The sequence below is a fragment of the Heterodontus francisci genome, chromosome 7, assembly GCF_036365525.1.
Source record: "Heterodontus francisci isolate sHetFra1 chromosome 7, sHetFra1.hap1, whole genome shotgun sequence".
NCBI lineage: Eukaryota > Metazoa > Chordata > Chondrichthyes > Heterodontiformes > Heterodontidae > Heterodontus > Heterodontus francisci.
In genome coordinates, this window is record NC_090377.1 from 92,504,576 (window position 1) to 92,524,121 (window position 19,546).

At 40.5% G+C, this 19,546-nt stretch overlaps 1 protein-coding gene across 1 annotated transcript; it reads left to right on the top strand.

The window, feature by feature from the left end:
* The first annotated feature begins 673 nt into the window (after positions 1-673).
* Positions 674-18,988, top strand: LOC137372153 (SOSS complex subunit B2-like). The gene is made up of 6 exons (XM_068035661.1): positions 674-1,002; positions 1,343-1,481; positions 6,429-6,500; positions 8,870-8,954; positions 9,122-9,188; positions 15,997-18,988. The coding sequence occupies exons 1-6, from the start codon at positions 912-914 to the stop codon at positions 16,203-16,205; spliced, it is 663 nt and encodes a 220-aa protein (XP_067891762.1). The 5' UTR covers positions 674-911; the 3' UTR covers positions 16,206-18,988.
* Positions 18,989-19,546: the final 558 nt, after the last annotated feature.

Consider the following 19,546-nt stretch of genomic DNA (forward strand, 5'->3'; position numbering starts at 1 on the left):
CAACGTCACCCAACACGATTGGAATCCGTGGACAATGGTTTGGAACATCCGGACACTCACCCACCAATCAGCGGCTCCGCTCACATTCCACCTCTGATTGGCAACTGGTCGGAAGACGCGATACAGTTTCCTTTGGAACAAAGTTTATTTCCAAAGTTTTTTTTTCGAAAAATAAAACGCATTTTCAATGAAGCTGATCACATGACAAAATATAATGCGTTAGATAAAAGATTTCTTTCATTCGCCCCTCCCTTTCCGAGGAGTGGTGCGTCACGTAGCGACGGGGACGTTTCACGACCGCCGTAAATGCGCCGTCGGATTATAAAAGGCGCCGGGAGCGCATGTTTGCGCAGTGTGGGCTTTTGTGTGAATGGGGTGGTTGGTGTAGCGGAGCAGTGAGACGGGAAGATAGCTTACAGTAGGAGCAGGGCGCAGCCAGGCAGCTAATAGCTTCCCGTATTATATTCTGATCACGGGGCTTAATCATGAGCTAAATCAGTTAATTCAAAATTAGTTGCAAACAGTTAAGAAATGAGAATTTAAAGTATATCTATATATCTCCCTGTATGTGCGGGCGAGAGTTTGCTTCATTGCAACCGAAATAATACTTAGCGTGGGAGTTGTTAGGGGGGGAGGAAAGAGAAGTTTAGTTTTCGTTTTTATTTTAAAATACACATTTCTGGCTTAATTTTTGGAACCCACAGGGTTTTTTGAGTCAGGAGGGAGCATTAACTGGAAGTGTCACCAAAGGGACTTGTAATCTGTGGACGTTGTCTTCTCTCTGTGTGAGAAGCGGGGTGGTAGTACTAGCCGCCTTCCCGCACACCGAGCCGGGGCTCCAGCCAGCGAGGCTCTCCCTCCCGAGTGATGCTTTGTTTTGTACTGTCTGCCCGCAATTTTTCATAATTACCATGAACATGGCCAACGATACATACGCATTTGTAAAAGACATTAAGCCAGGAATGAAAAATTTAAATGTCATCTTTATTGTTCTGGAAATAGGTAAGTTAGGAGTGGGCTGCAGCCCTGAAACAACAGAATAAGTTGACATTTAATCGTTTTAAATAATGACAGAAGGTCTCTATTTAAGTTTACCAAAACCCAAGATACGCTGGAAGTATGATCATGGAGTTAAAATAAAATCTGTGGGAAGTGAACCAAACCAGTTTAAAACTCCTTGAGTGCTAGCGAGGTACAAGTCAGCTTCCTGTGAAAGCAGCACCTTCAATTTTCTTTTATCTGTGAGTTTTACTTCTGGTGCCGTTAAGTGCATCTGCTTCTAGACAGGTTTATGAATGTACGCTACTGAAACTAATTAGTTTTTTTTTTATTCACTGTGCAGGTCGAGTTACCAAAACTAAAGATGGACATGAAGTGAGGTCGTGCAAAGTAGCCGATAAAACTGGCAGCATCACAATTTCAGTGTGGGATGAGGTTGGAAGTCTAATACAGCCCGGGGATATCATTCGCTTGACGAGAGGGTACGTCAAATATGAATGACCCTATCCTGAGTAACAGTTTGCCAGTGTCGTTAGATAACAGTTGAAAACTAGTAGGCAGGGGGTTAAATCGTAATGGTAACTCGGGAAACGGCAAAAAGTGCTATTTTAAAATGGCAACGACATCGCTGATGGTTCTTCTACACCCACTAGGCTGAGGTGTTGGATTTCTGGTTGAGTAAGGCCTATGAACGAAGAGCCCTTTCAAATTAAAGCAAAGTACTGTGGATACTGGCAATCTGAAATAAGAACAAGAAATGCTGGAACCACTTAGCAGGTCTAGCAGCATCTGTGGAAAGAGAAGCAGAGTTAATGTTTTGGGTCAGTGACTGGATTAGAGACCATCTAGAATATAGAAACATGAAGTAGGTTTTGTAATTGTTACAGGCAGAAACCAACCAGCAAGTTATGGTGATTTGTAACTGTCTGAGCTGGTTGTTCAAATTTATATATTTGCTTGTCATGAACTTACTGTTTTTCCAATAAGATTTGGGCCATTAAGTTCTTCCAGGATGAATTGCTGCCTGTCAACAAGAGCTTTCTCTTGGCAAGATGGAAGCCTTCTAATTTTCACCCTACCTTTTTTCAATCTTTGTCTTGGCATACATCTTCCAGTTCTGTAACTGGATCTACTTGTGTTTCCTCATTGCACTCCATTCTATGATAGAGCCTTCATCACATCCTGCACTCTGAACTTTAAGCCCACTGCCTTCCTAGCTGTTTCCTGTTTTTAGTGCCTGTGGCTGCTTCCTATAGCATTTCTTTTTCCTGCTTGGTGCTCTGATTTCCTACAAAACATCATTCAATAAATTGCATGAAAGGGTACTATACAAGCTTTAAGTTCAAATGGAGTGGCAATTCAGAATTGTGCTAAAACAATCTTGACTAAAATCTCTGTTTGGCTTCACAGAACACTAATCTTTATGAGATTGTCTATATATACTGAACTGATGGTTTGTGCTGGGTCATGTAGCTGTTTAAGTGTTGAGGCTGCAAACATGTTTCACATGACTCTTTTTGTATAGTAGAGGAAAATTTCAGTGGGTCAACAAGCTCAATTCAAACCCAGGATCCAGATGTGAAAGGACTATGCCAAACTGCTGCATCGCCCATTCCTGAAACATAGCAAACTTATTTTGAAAACTCTACTGAATTTCTTGCAAATGGAACTATACAAGTTAAGTGGAAGGAGCTGCCCTGTAATGTTTGGCCAGCGATACAGGGACTTCTGGGGCTCATGGTACTTAGTAGTAAACCCACAGTAATGTTGCAATTTCAGCATCTGGAACATGTCCTGAATGAACATATGCTGGAATATAAATATTTGCTTTAGATGAATTTCAGATGAATGTGCAATATGGATTATTAAACCACAGCCTCCTGTTTGGGCAATTAGATATTCTACCAAATCAGTGAAACAAAATTTCAGAAGTTGATTTGCACTGTCTGGTTTACTTCCAGTGATTGATGCTTCTAGGACAAATTTGTTGTAGCTTAGAGTTGAATGGCCATCAAAAACATTGTCAGGGTGCTTGTTCTGACTTGTTTTATTTCAGCATGAGAATTATACTTCTCAACAGGCTGCCTTGTCTTGCTAATAAAAATATTGGCAAATGAGTTTACAGACTTCAGCTGTTTGCATAAACATGTGAAGGTGCCAACTATCACTGCAGTAATAGTTAGAGGTCTGCATATATAGAATGTTTAATTCAGTCTACTTTTTTGTAAAAAGCTTTGTCTAGGAGCAAAAGTAGTATCCCTAGAGATCTGCTCTGCTGCAGAGGTTACCATTTGAGTAGCATTGCTGGCCTGTTTTCCTGCCAGTTAACCAGGGTTTTTGCTCTCCCAGGGTCAGATGGCTTTCAGGTGAGGTGGGGGAGTGTAAATATTGTGATGCACAAGGCATTGTGGTTGTGCTGGATGGACCAATGGGTATTTTTAATACATAAGCCAGTAATACGTTTACTTGTAGAGGCTACATATTTCTCTCTCTGGAGATTTACCTTATGACAGGTTATGGAGAACGAATGTCAGTACTTCACTAATTGCAACTTTAAATCAGCTGCATATGTTCAGTTTTCTGTTCTAGTGCCATTGAGCCTACTGTTCAATGCAAGTCTGGCAGATTCCAAAGCAGTGGGCCTCCTGTCAGCATTTAGGTCTGTGCTCCTATACCTAATCTGCAAAATGGTGTAAGGTTTGGTTTTTTTCCCTTCTGCTTTTAACTTGAATGGGGAGTGCCAAACTAATTAGCATGAGGCAAGATGTGTGGGAGAAGCAGGAAATGATTCTTCCTGGTGTCACTTGAGTGGTTTAAACATGGCTCGATATTAACAAATCACATTGTTTCCCATCTCTCTGCTCTTCAGTTTGACTCATTTGTCTTTCTGATTGGCAGCTTTTCTAACCCAGAAAGGAAACCAGTCTCCTACATGTGGTAAAACGGATGATTAATACTTTTGGTTCTCCAGTTTGAGCTCCTAATATGTTCTGACTTAATGACCAGAGCTCCATTTCAGAACCAGATTTTGATGGAGGTTGCACTTTGTTCTACATTTGGGGGAAGAGGGGAATTTTAGTGTAATGCTTGCCAGTAATCATTTATTTCATTTGAAAGTACACAGCAGTAACAAAGTTCTTCCTTCAAAAGTAGGCAAGGACTCTTTATTGATCAGTACTGTGATCATCACTGATTTGAAGGTGCTTCAGCTGTCCTTGCTGTATCTGAAGGTGGCAATCCATCTGTCATAATTTGGAGCAGGGTCTATGGCTTAATTGTAGTTAAATGAACCTCAGTTCTGTTATGAATTACCTGATACTTCATTACTAGATCTAAAGTGATAGGTTGTACATAATTTTACTATGTGCATAATTGATTTTAGGATTCAGAATTTTAGAATGCTCTGATTTAATTATTTTGGATGCAGACCAGAAGTATTTTTGCACCTGATATGGTCTGGCTGACTTAAATCCCAAGTGAACCAAATGGGCTACAACTTTTCTGACTTGATGACGTGATTATGAAGTGCAGATTTATTTATTTTGTTTAGAGATACAGCACTGAAACAGGCCCTTCGGCCCACCAAGTCTGTGCCGACCAAGAACCACCCATTTGTACTAACTCTACAGTAATCCCATATTCCCTATCTCCTCCCTACACTAGGGGTAATTTACAACGGCCAATTTACCTATCACCCTGCAAGTCTTTGGCTGTGGGAGGAAACCCACGCAGACATGGAGAACTTGCAAACTCCACACAGGCAGTACCCAGAATTGAACCCGGGTCCCTGGAGCTGTGAGGCTGCAGTGCTAACCACTGCTGCCCTAGAAAGCAAAATTGCTTTTTCCCCCTATATGAATGTCTTTAGTATTTTAAAGGTGAAGTGAGTGGTCTTTTTCTTCAAACTGTGCGCTATAATTGGGCAAGGAGGAGATGAGGCTTGACTGACCTGTATGAGTGCATGTCTTAATGACGAGTGCTGGTGGAATTGTACTCTAACTTGCTGAGGGGAGAATTCATAAAAGGTATAGTCAGTAAAGGAGGCTACCAATCATGCCTATTTTAATGCTAGTTCCTTTTTTAATAGACCTTCACACTAAACCTTGACTTGTCCCTGTATCCCTTTTTCAAATGCTCATCCAATCCCTTAAATCTGCCTCAATGGCTGCTTGTGGTAAGGCATTCCATCTTAATTGTCAATATATTGTCCTAATTATTCTGTTCTTTGACACTGGGTGCCAAAAATAGTGTTCCTTTTACCAGCACTTTACATGAGATTCTAGTGTTTGCCAGAGCTGGCGGGCAGCCATAAAGACGGGGCTAAAGTGTGGCGAGTCCAAGACTTAATAGTTGGCAGGAAAAAAGACAGGCGCAAGGGGAGAGCCAACTGTGTAACAGCCCCGACAAACCAATTTCTCTGCAGCACCTGTGGAAGAGTCTGTCACTCTAGAATTGGCCTTTATAGCCCCTCCAGGCGCTGCTTCACAAACCACTGACCACCTCCAGGCGCTTATCCATTGTCTCTCGAGATAAGGAGGCCAAAGAAGGAGGACACAGCAGATGTTGTACTGAAACACCAAACAGTCCATGCTGGTGTTTATGCTCCCTCTTTACCTTAGCCAGCAGAAATGTGTAAATGGGTTTGAAGTAGAGAAATTGACTGGTGATCTTGACCCATTTCCAGTTATTTTCTGATGGGTGTTTTTAAAATCTTTAATGTTCATCAATTTGTTTTCATAGTCTGAGCAATGCTTTCAAAAACAGCAAAGTTGCACATTTAAAAGCCTGTTTCCAGGTTTGTGAATGTAAAATATTGTAACCAAAATGAGTTTTGAGTCTTTGGTTGCATAAAACTGATCTATTTTAAAAAGACCAATGCTGGCAAATATTCTAGTGTTTAAGATTTGAAGATGTAGAAGGGGCTGACGGCTGGAGTATCTTTCCTCGGGTCTCAAATTAAATTTCCTATTTATGAAGGATGTGCTGCTTAGCTGCACTAATGTCAAGCTGCTAAAGCATACAGTAACATTAAGCAGAATATTGCCCTTAAAGCATCACCTTTTATTCAGTGGAGGTTATAACTCAACCCAAAAAAGGATTTGAGTTGAAGCAAAAGCTGAGATTCAGATGCTCCTATTGAATGGATTTTGCCATACCAGTCTGGTCTTGAAACTATCTTGGAGGGAATTTAGAGAGGCCTGTGCTGTGAGGTGGCACTGGCTGTTTGAAGTTCTTGAGCTAGTCTCTCCTGCCATCCTGTGGTAGGAGGTAATAGTATGTACATGATTATGTAACTGCATGCAAATGTTAGTTGGAGTATTTTGGTTACTGGTATCAGTACAAAACCTCTTTATATATAGGAATGCTTAATTCTTTGAATTGTTTTATAATTAATTCATTGACTTTCTCCATGACCTTTCCTTTTTCAGTTACGCTTCAATGTGGAAAAATTGCCTGACCCTGTATACAGGGAGAGGTGGTGATCTTCAAAAAATAGGAGAGTAAGTATGATGCAACATAAGGAAATAACAGGAAACTAGTTCTCTAATTCATCCTTATGGACTGCTAATGACCAGATCAACTTGTGGTGTTGTCCAGTCAGCCTGACATCTTTCACTTATAGCTGACATGTATAATTACCACATGGGCATGAGTTTTTACCCCCAATAAGAATCAGTGCTGCCTTTCCCTTCTCCCCACCACAGCCACCCTCCTGTTGAATTTATTTGCAGTACAGTTTGCAAGACTTTTATATAAAAAAAAAAAATGGTTGCTCAAGGGAAGGCATAAATTTGCTTACTGGTTCACTTCCTGTTTGAGAATTCTATGCAAAACTTAACATAAATAGGAGCAGGTGATGGCTGCTTGTGCTCTTCTGCCATTTGCTAAGATTGTGGCTGATCTGATCTTAGCCTCAACTCTACCTTCCTGCCTGTTCCCCATCACTTTTGACTCCCTCCTTTATTCAAGTATCTGCCTTGAATATGTTCAATGACTTGGCCTCCACTGCTCTCTGGGGTAGAGAATTCCAAAGATTCACCCCTCCTGAGGATGTTCCTCAGCTCCATCTTAATTGGCAACCCCTTATTAAACTGTGTTCCCTAGTTTCATTTTTTCCTTTTCTTCCTCCTTTCTCCACCCCCCCCAATGAGGGGGAAACATCTCGGCATCTACCTTGCCAAGCTCCCTCAATCTTGTTTCAATAGATCATATTCTTAACTTCAATGAATATACCTTGTTCAATCTTTCCTCACAAGTTGACCCCTTCATCCCAGGAATCAACCTAGTGTACCATCTCTGAACTGCCTCCAATATAAGTAGCAAGTATAGCCCTCAAATAAGACCAAAACTACATAGTACTCTAGGTGTAGTCTCATGCTCTGTGCAGTTGTAGCAAGACTTCCCTGCTTTTATACTCCATCCCCTTGCCATAAAGCCCAACATTCCATTTGCCTTCCTAATTACCTGCATAATAACTTTGAGGACAGCCAGATCTCTGTACTGCAGCATTCTGCAGTCTCTGCTTAAATGATATTTTGCTTTTCTATTGCTACCAAAATGGATAACCTTACCATTTTCCACATACTCCATATGCTACCTTGTTGCCCCTCACTTAACCTATTTATCCCTTTGTGGTCGCTGTCTTCCTCAACTTGCTTTCCCAATTACCTAGATCAGCAAATTTGGCTACAATGCACTGTCCCTTCATCCAAGTCATTGATCTAGATTGTATATAATTGAGGCCCCTCTGACACCTGACTAGTTAGTCAACCTGCAAATGACCCATTTATCCTGACTACTTTTAGCAAATCCTCTGTCCATGCTAATATTACCCCACCCCATGAGCTCTTACCTTGTGCATAATCTTGTGTGGCACCTTTAATGAGTGCTTTTTTGCATCAGCTGCAAGCAGAAATTTAAATAGTATCCTGATTTGCCCTATGCTGACAAGATACTTTGACTTTAATCGTTTTGATTAACAACCTTAAATTTGTGGCTTTCATCATTTTTTTAGGACCTGGACTTTCTACTTTTTAGAAGTACATCTACTGGGGGACCTGTATGGCAGTGTAGTTATTAGAAGTTCTTGTGGCAAGGCTACCATTATATCAAGCATCATTTCTTCTTTTCCCCCCCTCCCCCCAGTGGAACATGAATAAATGGCTTTGCCATAAATATAAAGGACTGTAGTGACATTTGACTTATTCTGTGGGAATGTGATTCTTACTGATTTGGTGTTTGATTTCAGCTGCTTTTTCCTATGGAACACAAAGCTTTGGCTGTGATTTATGAAGCCTGATGAATTAAAGCTCTACTTTTTAGTGTTGAGCTCTTTGATATTATGTATGATATTTAAAAAATGCTGAAGGTGCATAATCTGAAGTGAAATGCTTTTCTGTATATAATTGTATAATTTGAAGAAAAATGTCTGTTCTCTGACCTCAGCAAATTCAGGGTGGGAGAGGAGGAGGTGGTAGAGTTGGGACTATGGGAGCAAATGAATGAATAGCAGGTGACTGGTGCATTAAATATTATCTGGATGTGTTGCTGAGAACATCTCTGACCTGATATGAAGTGACAACTGGCCATGTTTGTAATCCTGTATTTTTGGCTGTGTAAGGTTTTGTAGGGGGTTGCTGATCGAGGGACTGAACTCCTGTGCTACTTTGTGCCTGTGCTGCTCTGACCACATGTTACAGTAACTTGGATATTTTTTCTCTTTTTCATATATCAGCTGCAGGTGACATAATGTTATAGTAACTGGCTTTGCAATTCCAGCTTGCTTCCATCTATTTTTACAACTACATTTTTAGAAATATTAAAGATATCATCTTTGAGCAGTGTAACACTTCAATATTTTCTTTGTTAGGTTTTGTATGGTATATTCAGAAGTACCCAACTTTAGTGAACCAAATCCAGAATACCTCAACCAGCTGAACCAAACAAACAAAGTTGTAAGTGGCATTAGGACTGTTGAAAGCATGCTATGTTAGCATAATGGTCCTTTTTTGTTTCCTTAAGTTAATTCAATCTGTAATCAACTGATTTTACTGTGGAGCTTTTATTCCTCATTGTCTATGTGGTACTGCTCTTTCATTTGATATTTAAATGTTTTATCAAGGCACAAAGTGAGCATAGAAACAATTCTCCTCCTAGTCAGCTGGCCACAAATGGACAGATGCAAGCAGGTAAGCTGGTAATACAGATCATTCTTTAATAAAGCTGATGTACTCGTGTATGATCACTGCAGTGTCCATGCTGTCCTGCTCTCCCCTTTCCTCTCTCCCAGCCTGTCATGCTCCCAATTCCAAACAGTCATTGCCTTTCTGCTATTTGTGACTTCTGCAGGAAGACTTTCCAGCTTTGCTAAAATGTGTTTGCTGCTTCTAAAAGAATTCTTGCTAAACTAAGCAATGAAAAATATATAAACGGTGCAGTAAATGTAGCAGGTCCGGCAGCATTTGTGGAGTTAGTGTTTTCAGGTCTGACTTTTCTTCAACCTAGTGTACCTTCTCTGAACTGCCTCCAATGCAAATGTATCCCTTGAGACCAAAACTGTCTGCAGTACTGTAGGTGTGGTCTCACTAATGCCCTGTACAACTGTAGCAAGACTTCCCTGCTTTTATATTCCATTTACCTTCTGAACTGCTTGCATGTTAACTCTTCAAGTAAGAGGGCACCCACATCTGTGTACTGCAGCATTCTACAGTCTCCATTTAGATATTTTGCATTTAGATTTGCTTTTCTAATCTTGCTACCAAAGTGGATCACCTTGCATTTTCCCACATTATACTCCATCTGCCCCCTTGTTCCCCTCTCTCTCAACCTATCTATATCACTGAAAGGTCTCAGACCTGAAATATTAACTTTGTCTCTCCCACAGATACTACCAGACCTGTAGTTCCAGTGCTTTTTTTTCAGATTTACAGCATCCTTTGTTGCTTTAATTTCAATGAAACATGTATACTTAATGCAACATTTTCCTTCAATTCTCCATCTTGTCTGCCTGTCAGTGATGCTTGTGCGGCCAGGAAACACTAGACTGCCACATGTGGCTGCATAACTGAGCTATAGAGATCAGCAAGTCTGTTGATTCATTTGAGTTCAGATCATGGTGGTAGGTGTTAGAATTGGCTTCAGTGTTCTGTTTCCTGCAACTGACCACTATCATTAAATCCAGTAGAGAAACAAAAAGCCAAAATTAATTGTCACTTGGAAAATCATAGATTAATGGATAAATGCCATGGATTTGTTCAAGGCTAATTCTGACTTGTGTAAGGAAGGATTGATGAAAGCATTTGCAGTAGATGCACTAAAGCACAAGGCTTTGTAAATGTGGTCATTGAATACAAAAACAAGGAAGTCATGCTAAATCTTTACAAATTTCTGGTTAGGCCTCAGCTGGAATAGTGTACAATTCTGGGCACCACACTTCAGGAAGGATGTCAAGGCTTTGGAGAGGGTATAGAGGAGGTTTACCAGAATGATACCCAGGATGAGAGTTCAGTTAAGTGGAGAGATTGGAGAAAGTGGAATTGTTCTCAATGGAGCAGAGAAGATTAAGGGGAGACCATACAGGCATTCAAAAGGCACTTTGGTAGAGCAAGTAGAGAACTATTTCCTCTTGCAAGTGGGTTATGAATTGGAGGTCATAGAATTAAAATAATTGGTAAAAACTAGAGCAGCAGTTATTTCTTTCGAGGCTGGTGCTGGGGGGGTGGGGGTGGGGTTTGGTGGTGTGCAGGGGAAGGGAAAAAGATGTTTGGGACTAAATTGGCATTTTCTTTCAAAAGAGCTGAGGTGTGAATAATTCAATGGTTCAATTCTGGTTCTATTCTAAAGGTGTAGGCAAGAGGATTGGATTGAGTTGTGGTGCCCTCTTTGCTCAAGTGTGCTGCTAGCTGCTGACCTTAAACAAGCTCCATCAATTGTCTTGGGAGTAAGATTGGGGGGAAAAGAAGCAAGTCTATTGTATTCAGGCTGCTGGCACATCCCATGGAATTTAAGTTTACAAATGCTTGCTGGCAGGAGATGTGAAAAGCTTAAATACATTTTATATATAATTTTGAAACAATTGTTTAAAATTATCCATTTAAGACAGTGAAAATTTGGGAGCCACAGTAGCCATAACAGCTTGTTATAATTTCTGCACCTGTCCCTAAGTCAATGCCATGGGATAAATGCTCAGTCATTCTCTTGCCTCTAAGCTTCAAATGGTAAAGCTAAAGAGATATAGTTTGAGGGTTATTCCAATCTGCAACTTTGGAAGATCAACAGAAACCCAAGACAAATGATTCCTCTTTGGCTTCCACCAAAGTTGCAAGGAAAGATTCTGCTCCATAATTTATTTGTCTGGTAATTTAAAATTTTGTCTAGAGTATTGAGGTTTCAGACTGGCCCTAATACCATGGTCCTAGCCACTTGCATCTTGGTCTGTGGTTAGATTTCACTAATAGGCAATTGAGACCTGGCACCTTAAACCAATTTTTGATCAATCTTTATGAAGGATTAGCTTAGATTAGAGATACAGCACTGAAACAGGCCCTTCAGCCCAGAGAGTCTGTGCTGAACATCAACCACCCATTTATACTAATCCTACACTAATCCCCTATTCCTACCAAACATCCCCACCTGTCCCTATATTTCCCTACCACCTAACTACACTAGGGACAATTTATAATGGCCAATTTACCTATCAACCTGCAAGTCTTTTGGCTTGTGGGAGGAAACTGGAGCACCCGGAGAAAACCCACACACAACACAGGGAGAACTTGCAAACTCCACACAGGCAGTACCCGGAATTGAACCCGGGTCCCTGGAGCTGTGAGGCTGCAGCGCTAACCACTGCGCCACTGTGCCGCCCTAGGATGTTACAAACCCATAAGGGATCATTAAAGAGAAAGTTGAATTTTTAGTTACTGAATTATGCCACAATTCCACATTTTAAACTTGAGTTAAACCCAGCAAATCACTAATTTGGCAACACTTTTTTAAACTTAATCAACAAACATAAAGATGAATAACTTAAACTCCAGTTTGATTTCATTCCATGCCAATAATTTTCCCTATACATTACAGGATTTTGGTGGTTTGTTGACTTCTCCTGGAACCAATTCAAAGTATATCTCACTCTTAGGAGTTCACTTTGATTTCTTTAACTTTGAAAACAGCTGAGAAACTGATCACCTCCTGAATCTCAACTTCACAGCTTGAGCACAGGCCTGCTTCAAAACAAACACCCCTGGTTCCTGATAGCCCTTCTGCTCCCATGTCCAACTGCTTTCAAAGCCAACAGCTTTCCGAAGCACTCAAAAGGCATCTCCATAACAATGTGGTACATATAGGATGTCCCAGAAGAAATTAGTTTAAATTGCAACCTTGATACCCCATCAATGCTAACAATAACAAAACTGTTCTCAACTTGTTGGTTCTAACTGTCCAACTAAACAATGCCACCTGTGCTCTTGTGGCTTTCACCTCTAACCCTGTCTCAGCACTTGTGGAAAGATTTTTGAACTTTGTTTTGGTTTGCCACCTTTTTAAAATTTACAACTATGCAATTTCCCAAAATTAAATGTGACCTCTTACAATCACATTTTTAATAAGGTGTCCAGTAAATGACCCTTTTATAGAAAGGAACAAGTTTGGCATCTTTGTCAAAGCAAGACACTTAAAGGAGTCTTCAGCTTGTGTTGCCATCATGGGGAAAGGAAAGTTCAAGTTTGGCAGGTTGTCCTATGGGAGGTAAGGTACATTCATGTACCATTACTGTCCTCTGTTCAGTACTATTACTTGGTGTTGGTGACTACTTTTGAATCTACCTGAATTCAAACATTGTTCTGTATTAGCTATTACTACCATGCAGGGGCTCTTAATCTGCCTTCCTGCTGTTGGTAGCACTCTTTCCTCAGTCACAAGGTTGTGGGTTCAAGATCCACTCTAGGACTTGAGTGCAAATATCAAGGCTGACACTCCAGTACAGTAAAACAAAAGCAAAATACTGCAGATGCTGGAAATCTCAAATAAAAGCAAGAAATGCTGGAAATACTCAGCAGGTCTGGCAGCATCTGTGGAGAGAAGCAGAGTTAACATTTCGGGTCAGTGACTCTCCTTCAGAACTGAAGAACTGACTTCAAATGTTAACTCTGCTTCTCTCCAGATGCTGCCAGACCTGAGTATTTCCAGCATTTTTTGCTTTTACTCCAGTACAGTACTGAAGAGCTCCTCCTGAGCTCCACTGTTAGAGGTGCTGTCTTTCAGATGAGATACTAAACTGAGGCCTTCAAGATCCCATGGCACTATTTCAGAGCAGGGAGGTTATCCCTGGTGTCCTGACTAATATTACCCCTCAATCAAAATCCCATCTGATCATTATGCCATTGCTGTTTGGGTGCTTGCTATGTGCAAATTGGCTGTTTCCTACATTACAGTAAAAACTGCCCTTAAAGTACTTCATTGGCTATAAAAGTGCTTTGGGACAATGTAGTCATGAAAGGTGCTATCCTCCTGAAGCAGTCTGTGTAGAAATGCAGCAAGACCTGATCCTTATCCAGGCTTGGGCTGATAAGTGGCAAGTAACATTTGTCAAGTGCCAGGCAATGACTACCTCCAACAAGAGAATCTAACCATCTCCCCTTGACATTCAATGGCATTACCATTGCTGAATTCCCCACTATCAACATCCTAGGGGCTACCATTGACCAGAAACTGAACTGGAGTAGCCTTATAAATACTGTGGCTACAAGAGTAGGTCAGAGGCTAGGAATCCTGCAGTGAGTAACTCACCACCTGACTCCAAAGCCTGTCCATCTGCAAGGCACAAGTCAGGAATGTGATGGAATACACTCCACTTGTCTGGGTGCAGCTCCAACAACACAAGCTTGACACCATCCAGGACAAAGCAGCCTGCTTGATTGGCACCCCATCTACAAACATTCATTCCCTCAACCACTGCAAAGTTTCAGCAATGTGTACCATCTACAAGATGCACTGCAGCAATGCACCAAGGCTCCTTAGACAGCACCTTCCAAACCTGTGACCTCTACCAACCAGAAGGACAAGGGCAGCAAATGTATGGGAACACCACCTGCAAGTTCCCCTCCAAGTCACACACCATCCTGACTTGGAACTATATCACTGTTCCTTCACTGTCACTGTCAAAATCCTGGAACTCCTTTCCAAACAGCACTGGATGTACCTACCCCACATGGACTGCAGTGGTTCAAGAAAGCAGCTCACCACCTTGAGGGCAATTGGGTTGGGCAATAAATGCTGGCCTGGCCAGTGACTCTCATCCCATGAATGAATGGTGAGAATAAAAAATGCAAATCTTGCTTGCTTTGAAAAGCATTGATCTCTCAAGCCAATATTCAATGTTTTTTAAGAATCATTAAACTGTAAGTCGCATATATTGTGAACAGTCACTTTTAATTGTCCTTGATCTGCAGAATCCTTAAACCAACTATTCTAGGATTGCTAGTTACCATTTTGCTCAATTGAAATTGAGATTCTGCTGGAAATTAGTTTGCCAACAAGTGTAAAGTGTAATTTTCTGTTCAACCTTGTGTCCAGGTGAATGTGATGGGCTTTATATAACTTCAAACAAGTGAACACTTTCTTGCTGTTACTGTCTCCTTTAATATAAAACTATTTGCTGATACAAATCATATTGCAATCAGATTTTCAAGGAGGATTAGTCAGCCATTGCTTCACTCTTTTGTGTGACCATGAGTGAAGCATGAATAGACCACAGACTATTGAGCCTGCTCTACCATTCACTAAGATCATGGATCAACTTCTACATCAACTCTACTTTCCCATTTGATCCCTTCAGTCCCTTGGTGCCCAAAAATCTTATCTATCTCAGTCTTGAATATGCTCATCAACTGAGCATCCACAATATTGTAGGGTATACAATTCCAAGGATTCATAACCCTTTGAGTGAAGAAATATTTCCTCATCTCCATCCTAACATGCCTGACCACTTATCTTGAGATTGACCCCAAATTCTAGACTCTCCAGCCAGGGGAAACTGTCTTTCTCCATCTTCCCTGTCTAGGCTTGATTTTATATATTTCAATGCAGTCACCTCTCTCTACCCTTTCATCCAAGCAATCAAGCTAGTGAACCTTGGTTGCACCCCCACTGGGGTATGTATGCCCTTCCTTTGGTACAGATACCAAAACTGTACACTATTCCAGCTTTAGTCTCACCAAAGCCTGATAGAAGTGCAGCAAGACTTCCTTTCTCTATACTGCATCTCCTTGCAATGTCCCATTTGAGTATCTAATTTGTTTCTGTACCTGCATGCTAACTTTGAACAAGGACCTCTGCATACCAACATTTAATGTAATCTTGGTCTTTAAAAAAAATCTTTCTCCATTTTTTCCGATTAAAGATTTTACATTTCCCCATGTTATGCTCTATCTGCCACCTTTGTGCCTAATCACTTAACTGGTCTATTATATATCTTTGCATCTTTCCCACTCAGCTTTGTATTGTCAGCAAACTTTGATATATTGCATTGTCTCCTGCCAAGTCATTGATATAAATTGGGAATAGTTGAAGCCCCAACACTGATCTTTGTGGCACTCCACTTGTTACACAAATGCCCATATCTACTGTGTTCTGTTAACCAGTCCTCAATCTATGCTGCTGCTATTCCAATCCCAGAACCTTGTGTAATAACCTCTTGTGCAGCACCTTAATGAATGCCTTCTGAAAATCCAAATATATTGCATCCACTGGTTCCCTGTTGCCTTCCCTGCTTGTTACATTCTGAAAATATTTGTCAAATGAGGTTTCCTTTCATAAAGCCCTTTTGACTTTGACAAAATATTGATTTTTTTCTAAGTGCCCAGCTACCATGTCCTTAATATATTTGTCATTTTTACTTGGAAGTTTGTAGTTCTTTTAATGTTGGGAAATTGTTTAAAATGTACAATTTTGCATAATATAGCATTAATGTCAAGGATTTTATTAATCATTTTTGTTTAGGAAATGGCTCTCAAAGTGTGCCATTGCCAGGGGGACTTCCCCCATCAAGCAATAACCATCAGCAACAACAGAACCCTAACTTTGTAGGTGGTGGAAGAAACAATGGACGGGGACCAATAAGTCAGCCACAGATGTCTCTAGCACAAGGATCTGCAGCTGTTCCCACTGTTAGCAATGGAAGAGACCCACGTAGAGCATTCAAAAGATGATGTGTGCCATATGTATATACCAACCTTGTTCAACTCTACATCTTACTTGAACCCACTTGATGCACTTTTTTTTTACATAACTGAGTTTGTATGTATTTTGTTAACCCTCCATTAAGGTGGGGGGTTTTTGAACTGTAAAACATTGCAAGACACCAACTATTGAGTCAGTGTTCAAGCTGCACGAGACGTATTACCTTATGGTCTGAAAATGAGTTGTGAAAGTAGAGGTGATTTGAGAGCAGTGGGGCAAAAGATTTTAATTTTAGGTTAAAATGCCAATAAAATCAAATTACTGATAGCATGTAGTGAAGGGTATTGTATCACCTGTACTGTGATCAGGAATGTTGACATTAAATGTTCATGTATCCTCTTACTAAATTTAGAAAGGATACATTTCAAGTGGTTTATGATGGCATTGCAGGAAGTTGCCATAATGCTACTGAGATATTGAAAAGCTTGCTTACTAGAAATTAATGTGTGGATGAGAGCTCTGGTTTAATCTGTAGTCTCTAATCCAGAGTGGCAGTTTGGTGATGCAACTAGGCCCTAGCCTAGAAGAGGGGAAAACAGGCTTCCTGGCTGCTGAGCAATAACTCCTGTTGGAGTACAGGATGGAGCTTGTTTGGAATATCATATCCAACCAGGTTTCATTGAGGAGGAATGGCTAAGAATGCAGGTAGCTGGCATATCACCATATAGTAGAATTCCCTCTAATATGCTGGGGAGGGAAAGATTGAGAAAATATCATGGTGTACACTTTAAAAATAGGAACCAGCCATAATTCAAAGCACAAGTGGAAGGTATTATGAAATGTAACTTTTATTTTCAGACATCAGTTGTAATAATTGGAGCAGTATACTGTAGGAATATACACCTGTGCTGTGACATTTGATCTGAATTAACAGCAAGGTGTTTACTATCTGTACATGCTCCTTTTATAAATCAGATTTCACATTTCTGTGTACATTGAAACTTGAGTATGCAGACATCAGCAAAATGAGAAATTTACTGTGCTGTGACCCTTTGGTGTGAAGTTGTGAAAGTAATTTATTTTTTGCTTCCACTCCAAGTTGACTGTTTTGCTACCTTTTTGATATTCTACTTGGTTTTAAGCTATGATCCAAGCCCTACTCTAGATATTTGAATACATAATTACATTATCACCCCTGTGCTGTCCTGAATGCTGTTGTCTTTCAGCTGAGATGTTAAATTGAAGCCAAATCTGTTCCTTTAGCTGAGCACTAGCTGATATTTATCCTTCACCAACATTTCATTGTCTCTAGCATCTTGAGTGCAAATTAGTATTGCACCTGTAAGGTACATTATGTGCAATCTCTGCCTATGCCATGGTGCTTAAAGCTTGGGTCTCCTGCTCAGCATACTTCTACAGCTCACTAAACCAATTGACAAGCTTTCTGTATTGTACTATTGCTGACTAGTGTACTTTTTGGTAGGAGTTAACAAAAACATTCATGCAAATTATGGATAGTGCCTTAATGTAAGAAAATGTTACTATTTTACTATGCACAACACACTTATGATCATTTCTGGAATTTGATGAAAGTGACTAAAGTTCTAGCTGCTACAACAGAGAATGTGGCTGTCTGTTGTAGCTCTGCTAGTCTAGGTGCAGACTGCTGCTTTTTTTCAGCTGCTGACGCTTGTTTTAAAAAAAATTCATGGGTGCGATGCTAATGCCCTTCCTCTTCAGCTTATGAATGGAACATATTTCAATGAGTTGCAGCTATTAGAAGTGAAACTATTATAGCTCGTTGTTTATGAAAAGGTTTGAAGAGATGTTCAATTTTGTTGGTCGACATAAGTCTTTCGAATAGTTCCATACCGTGTGGAGGTCCATTAGAGGGAGTATTGTAACATCTTCCAATTGGAGGAGTCTGGGTTTATGCAGTGAGTTCGGGAAAAGGTGTCAATTGCTAAGGATTAACGAGGGGGAATATCCATGGGTTAAAGCATAATAAATTTGAGCAATCTTTAAGTCCATCTACTGCTGCAAGAAGTAAAAGCGTTTCACGCTTGGGCGGTTGTGTAGGTTAGTTTGAGATATTACTGAGAAAGGAATGCACTTGTCTACTTTTGCAGGTAAAGGTACTGATCTTGCAGGGCACAGATGGCAATGCAGGCGCAGTTGGTTACTGCTGCGTGTTTCTTTTCCCACCCTGTGGTGAATTTATAAATATGGACCTCACCACCTCCACCCGCCGCAATGTCGGCACCGGATTTACTGTTGAATTGTTTACTCATGGGAAGTCCTGCACCGTTGAATGGCGAACAACAGTTAACACGTACCTACCGTGCATGCTAAACGTGTTTTCTTTAATAAAGTTACTAATTGAAGCAAATGCCGGAAAAAGCCTCAAGTACAGTCAGCGAGGACCGAGAGGTGGTTAGGTGACGTTTGGGACAACCTTTTACCTCTTTATGTAGCCGATGGCTGCTGCGTATTTGCAGTATTTTGTCGTGTTTTGTTTCACATCCTTTATGGATTTATTTTTCTGTCAACATAGCTGCTATAGTTATCTTGCTATCCTAGTTGCTTCTGTTGGGCTGAGCGAGAGGATTGTCGGGGCTCAAGTCTGTGCAGGAATTTTTACCAATACCCAAGGAACTGCGGCAACGGAAACACAACATGCCATCCGTTTGGCTAGAGGATGACATTTTCTTAGTTTACTTCTGATATTTAACCTGTGTTTTTCTTTTTTACAGTTGGACGTGTCATTAAAAGTTGCTATAGGGAGCATTATTCCTTAAATACGAGGCACAGTTCTCCCAATATATTTTGGTGGATCGGTAGTCATTGCTTCATGATTTTTGAAGTAAAATGTAATCCGGCTTTTTTCAACCCGCTGATCATGACAAATGCACAAACTCAAGAGGCCGATGACCTTTACTGTCAGTTCACGTTTCCTTATAGTAGATACAATTTTACGGGCCGTGTCAGTTAAAATGTTATTTTGTCTTTCCTGTTTTTTAAATGAGTAATCTTGTCTATATATTTTCCATATATAAAACGTGCATTTATATCGTCTTTACCGTAGCAAAATGCTCCAAGGCGCTTCACAGAAGCATTACCAATTTGACTGCGCCATATAAGGAGATATTAAGCCAGGCAAGCAAAAGCTTGATGAAAGGTAGGTTTTCAGAAGCATCTTAAAAGAGAAGAAAAGCAGAGTTAGGGAGGGAATTCGAGACCTTGGGGCCGAAAAAATCAATGAAAATCGAGGATGCTCAACAGGCTCGAATTGAAGGAATGCAGTGATTTCTCATGATGGTAGGGCTGGAGAAGGTTGCAGAGAGGGAGGCGTGAAGCCTTAAATACATTT

Bases quoted from the DNA above. Each gene is read 5' to 3' on its own strand.
- LOC137372153 (XM_068035661.1), top strand. From the start codon at position 912: ATGAACATGGCCAACGATACATACGCATTTGTAAAAGACATTAAGCCA. The intron at 1,482-6,428 runs GTACGTCAAATA...TTCCTTTTTCAG, and splicing joins ATCATTCGCTTGACGAGAGG to TTACGCTTCAATGTGGAAAA. The intron at 8,955-9,121 runs GTAAGTGGCATT...TGTTTTATCAAG, and splicing joins TGAACCAAACAAACAAAGTT to GCACAAAGTGAGCATAGAAA.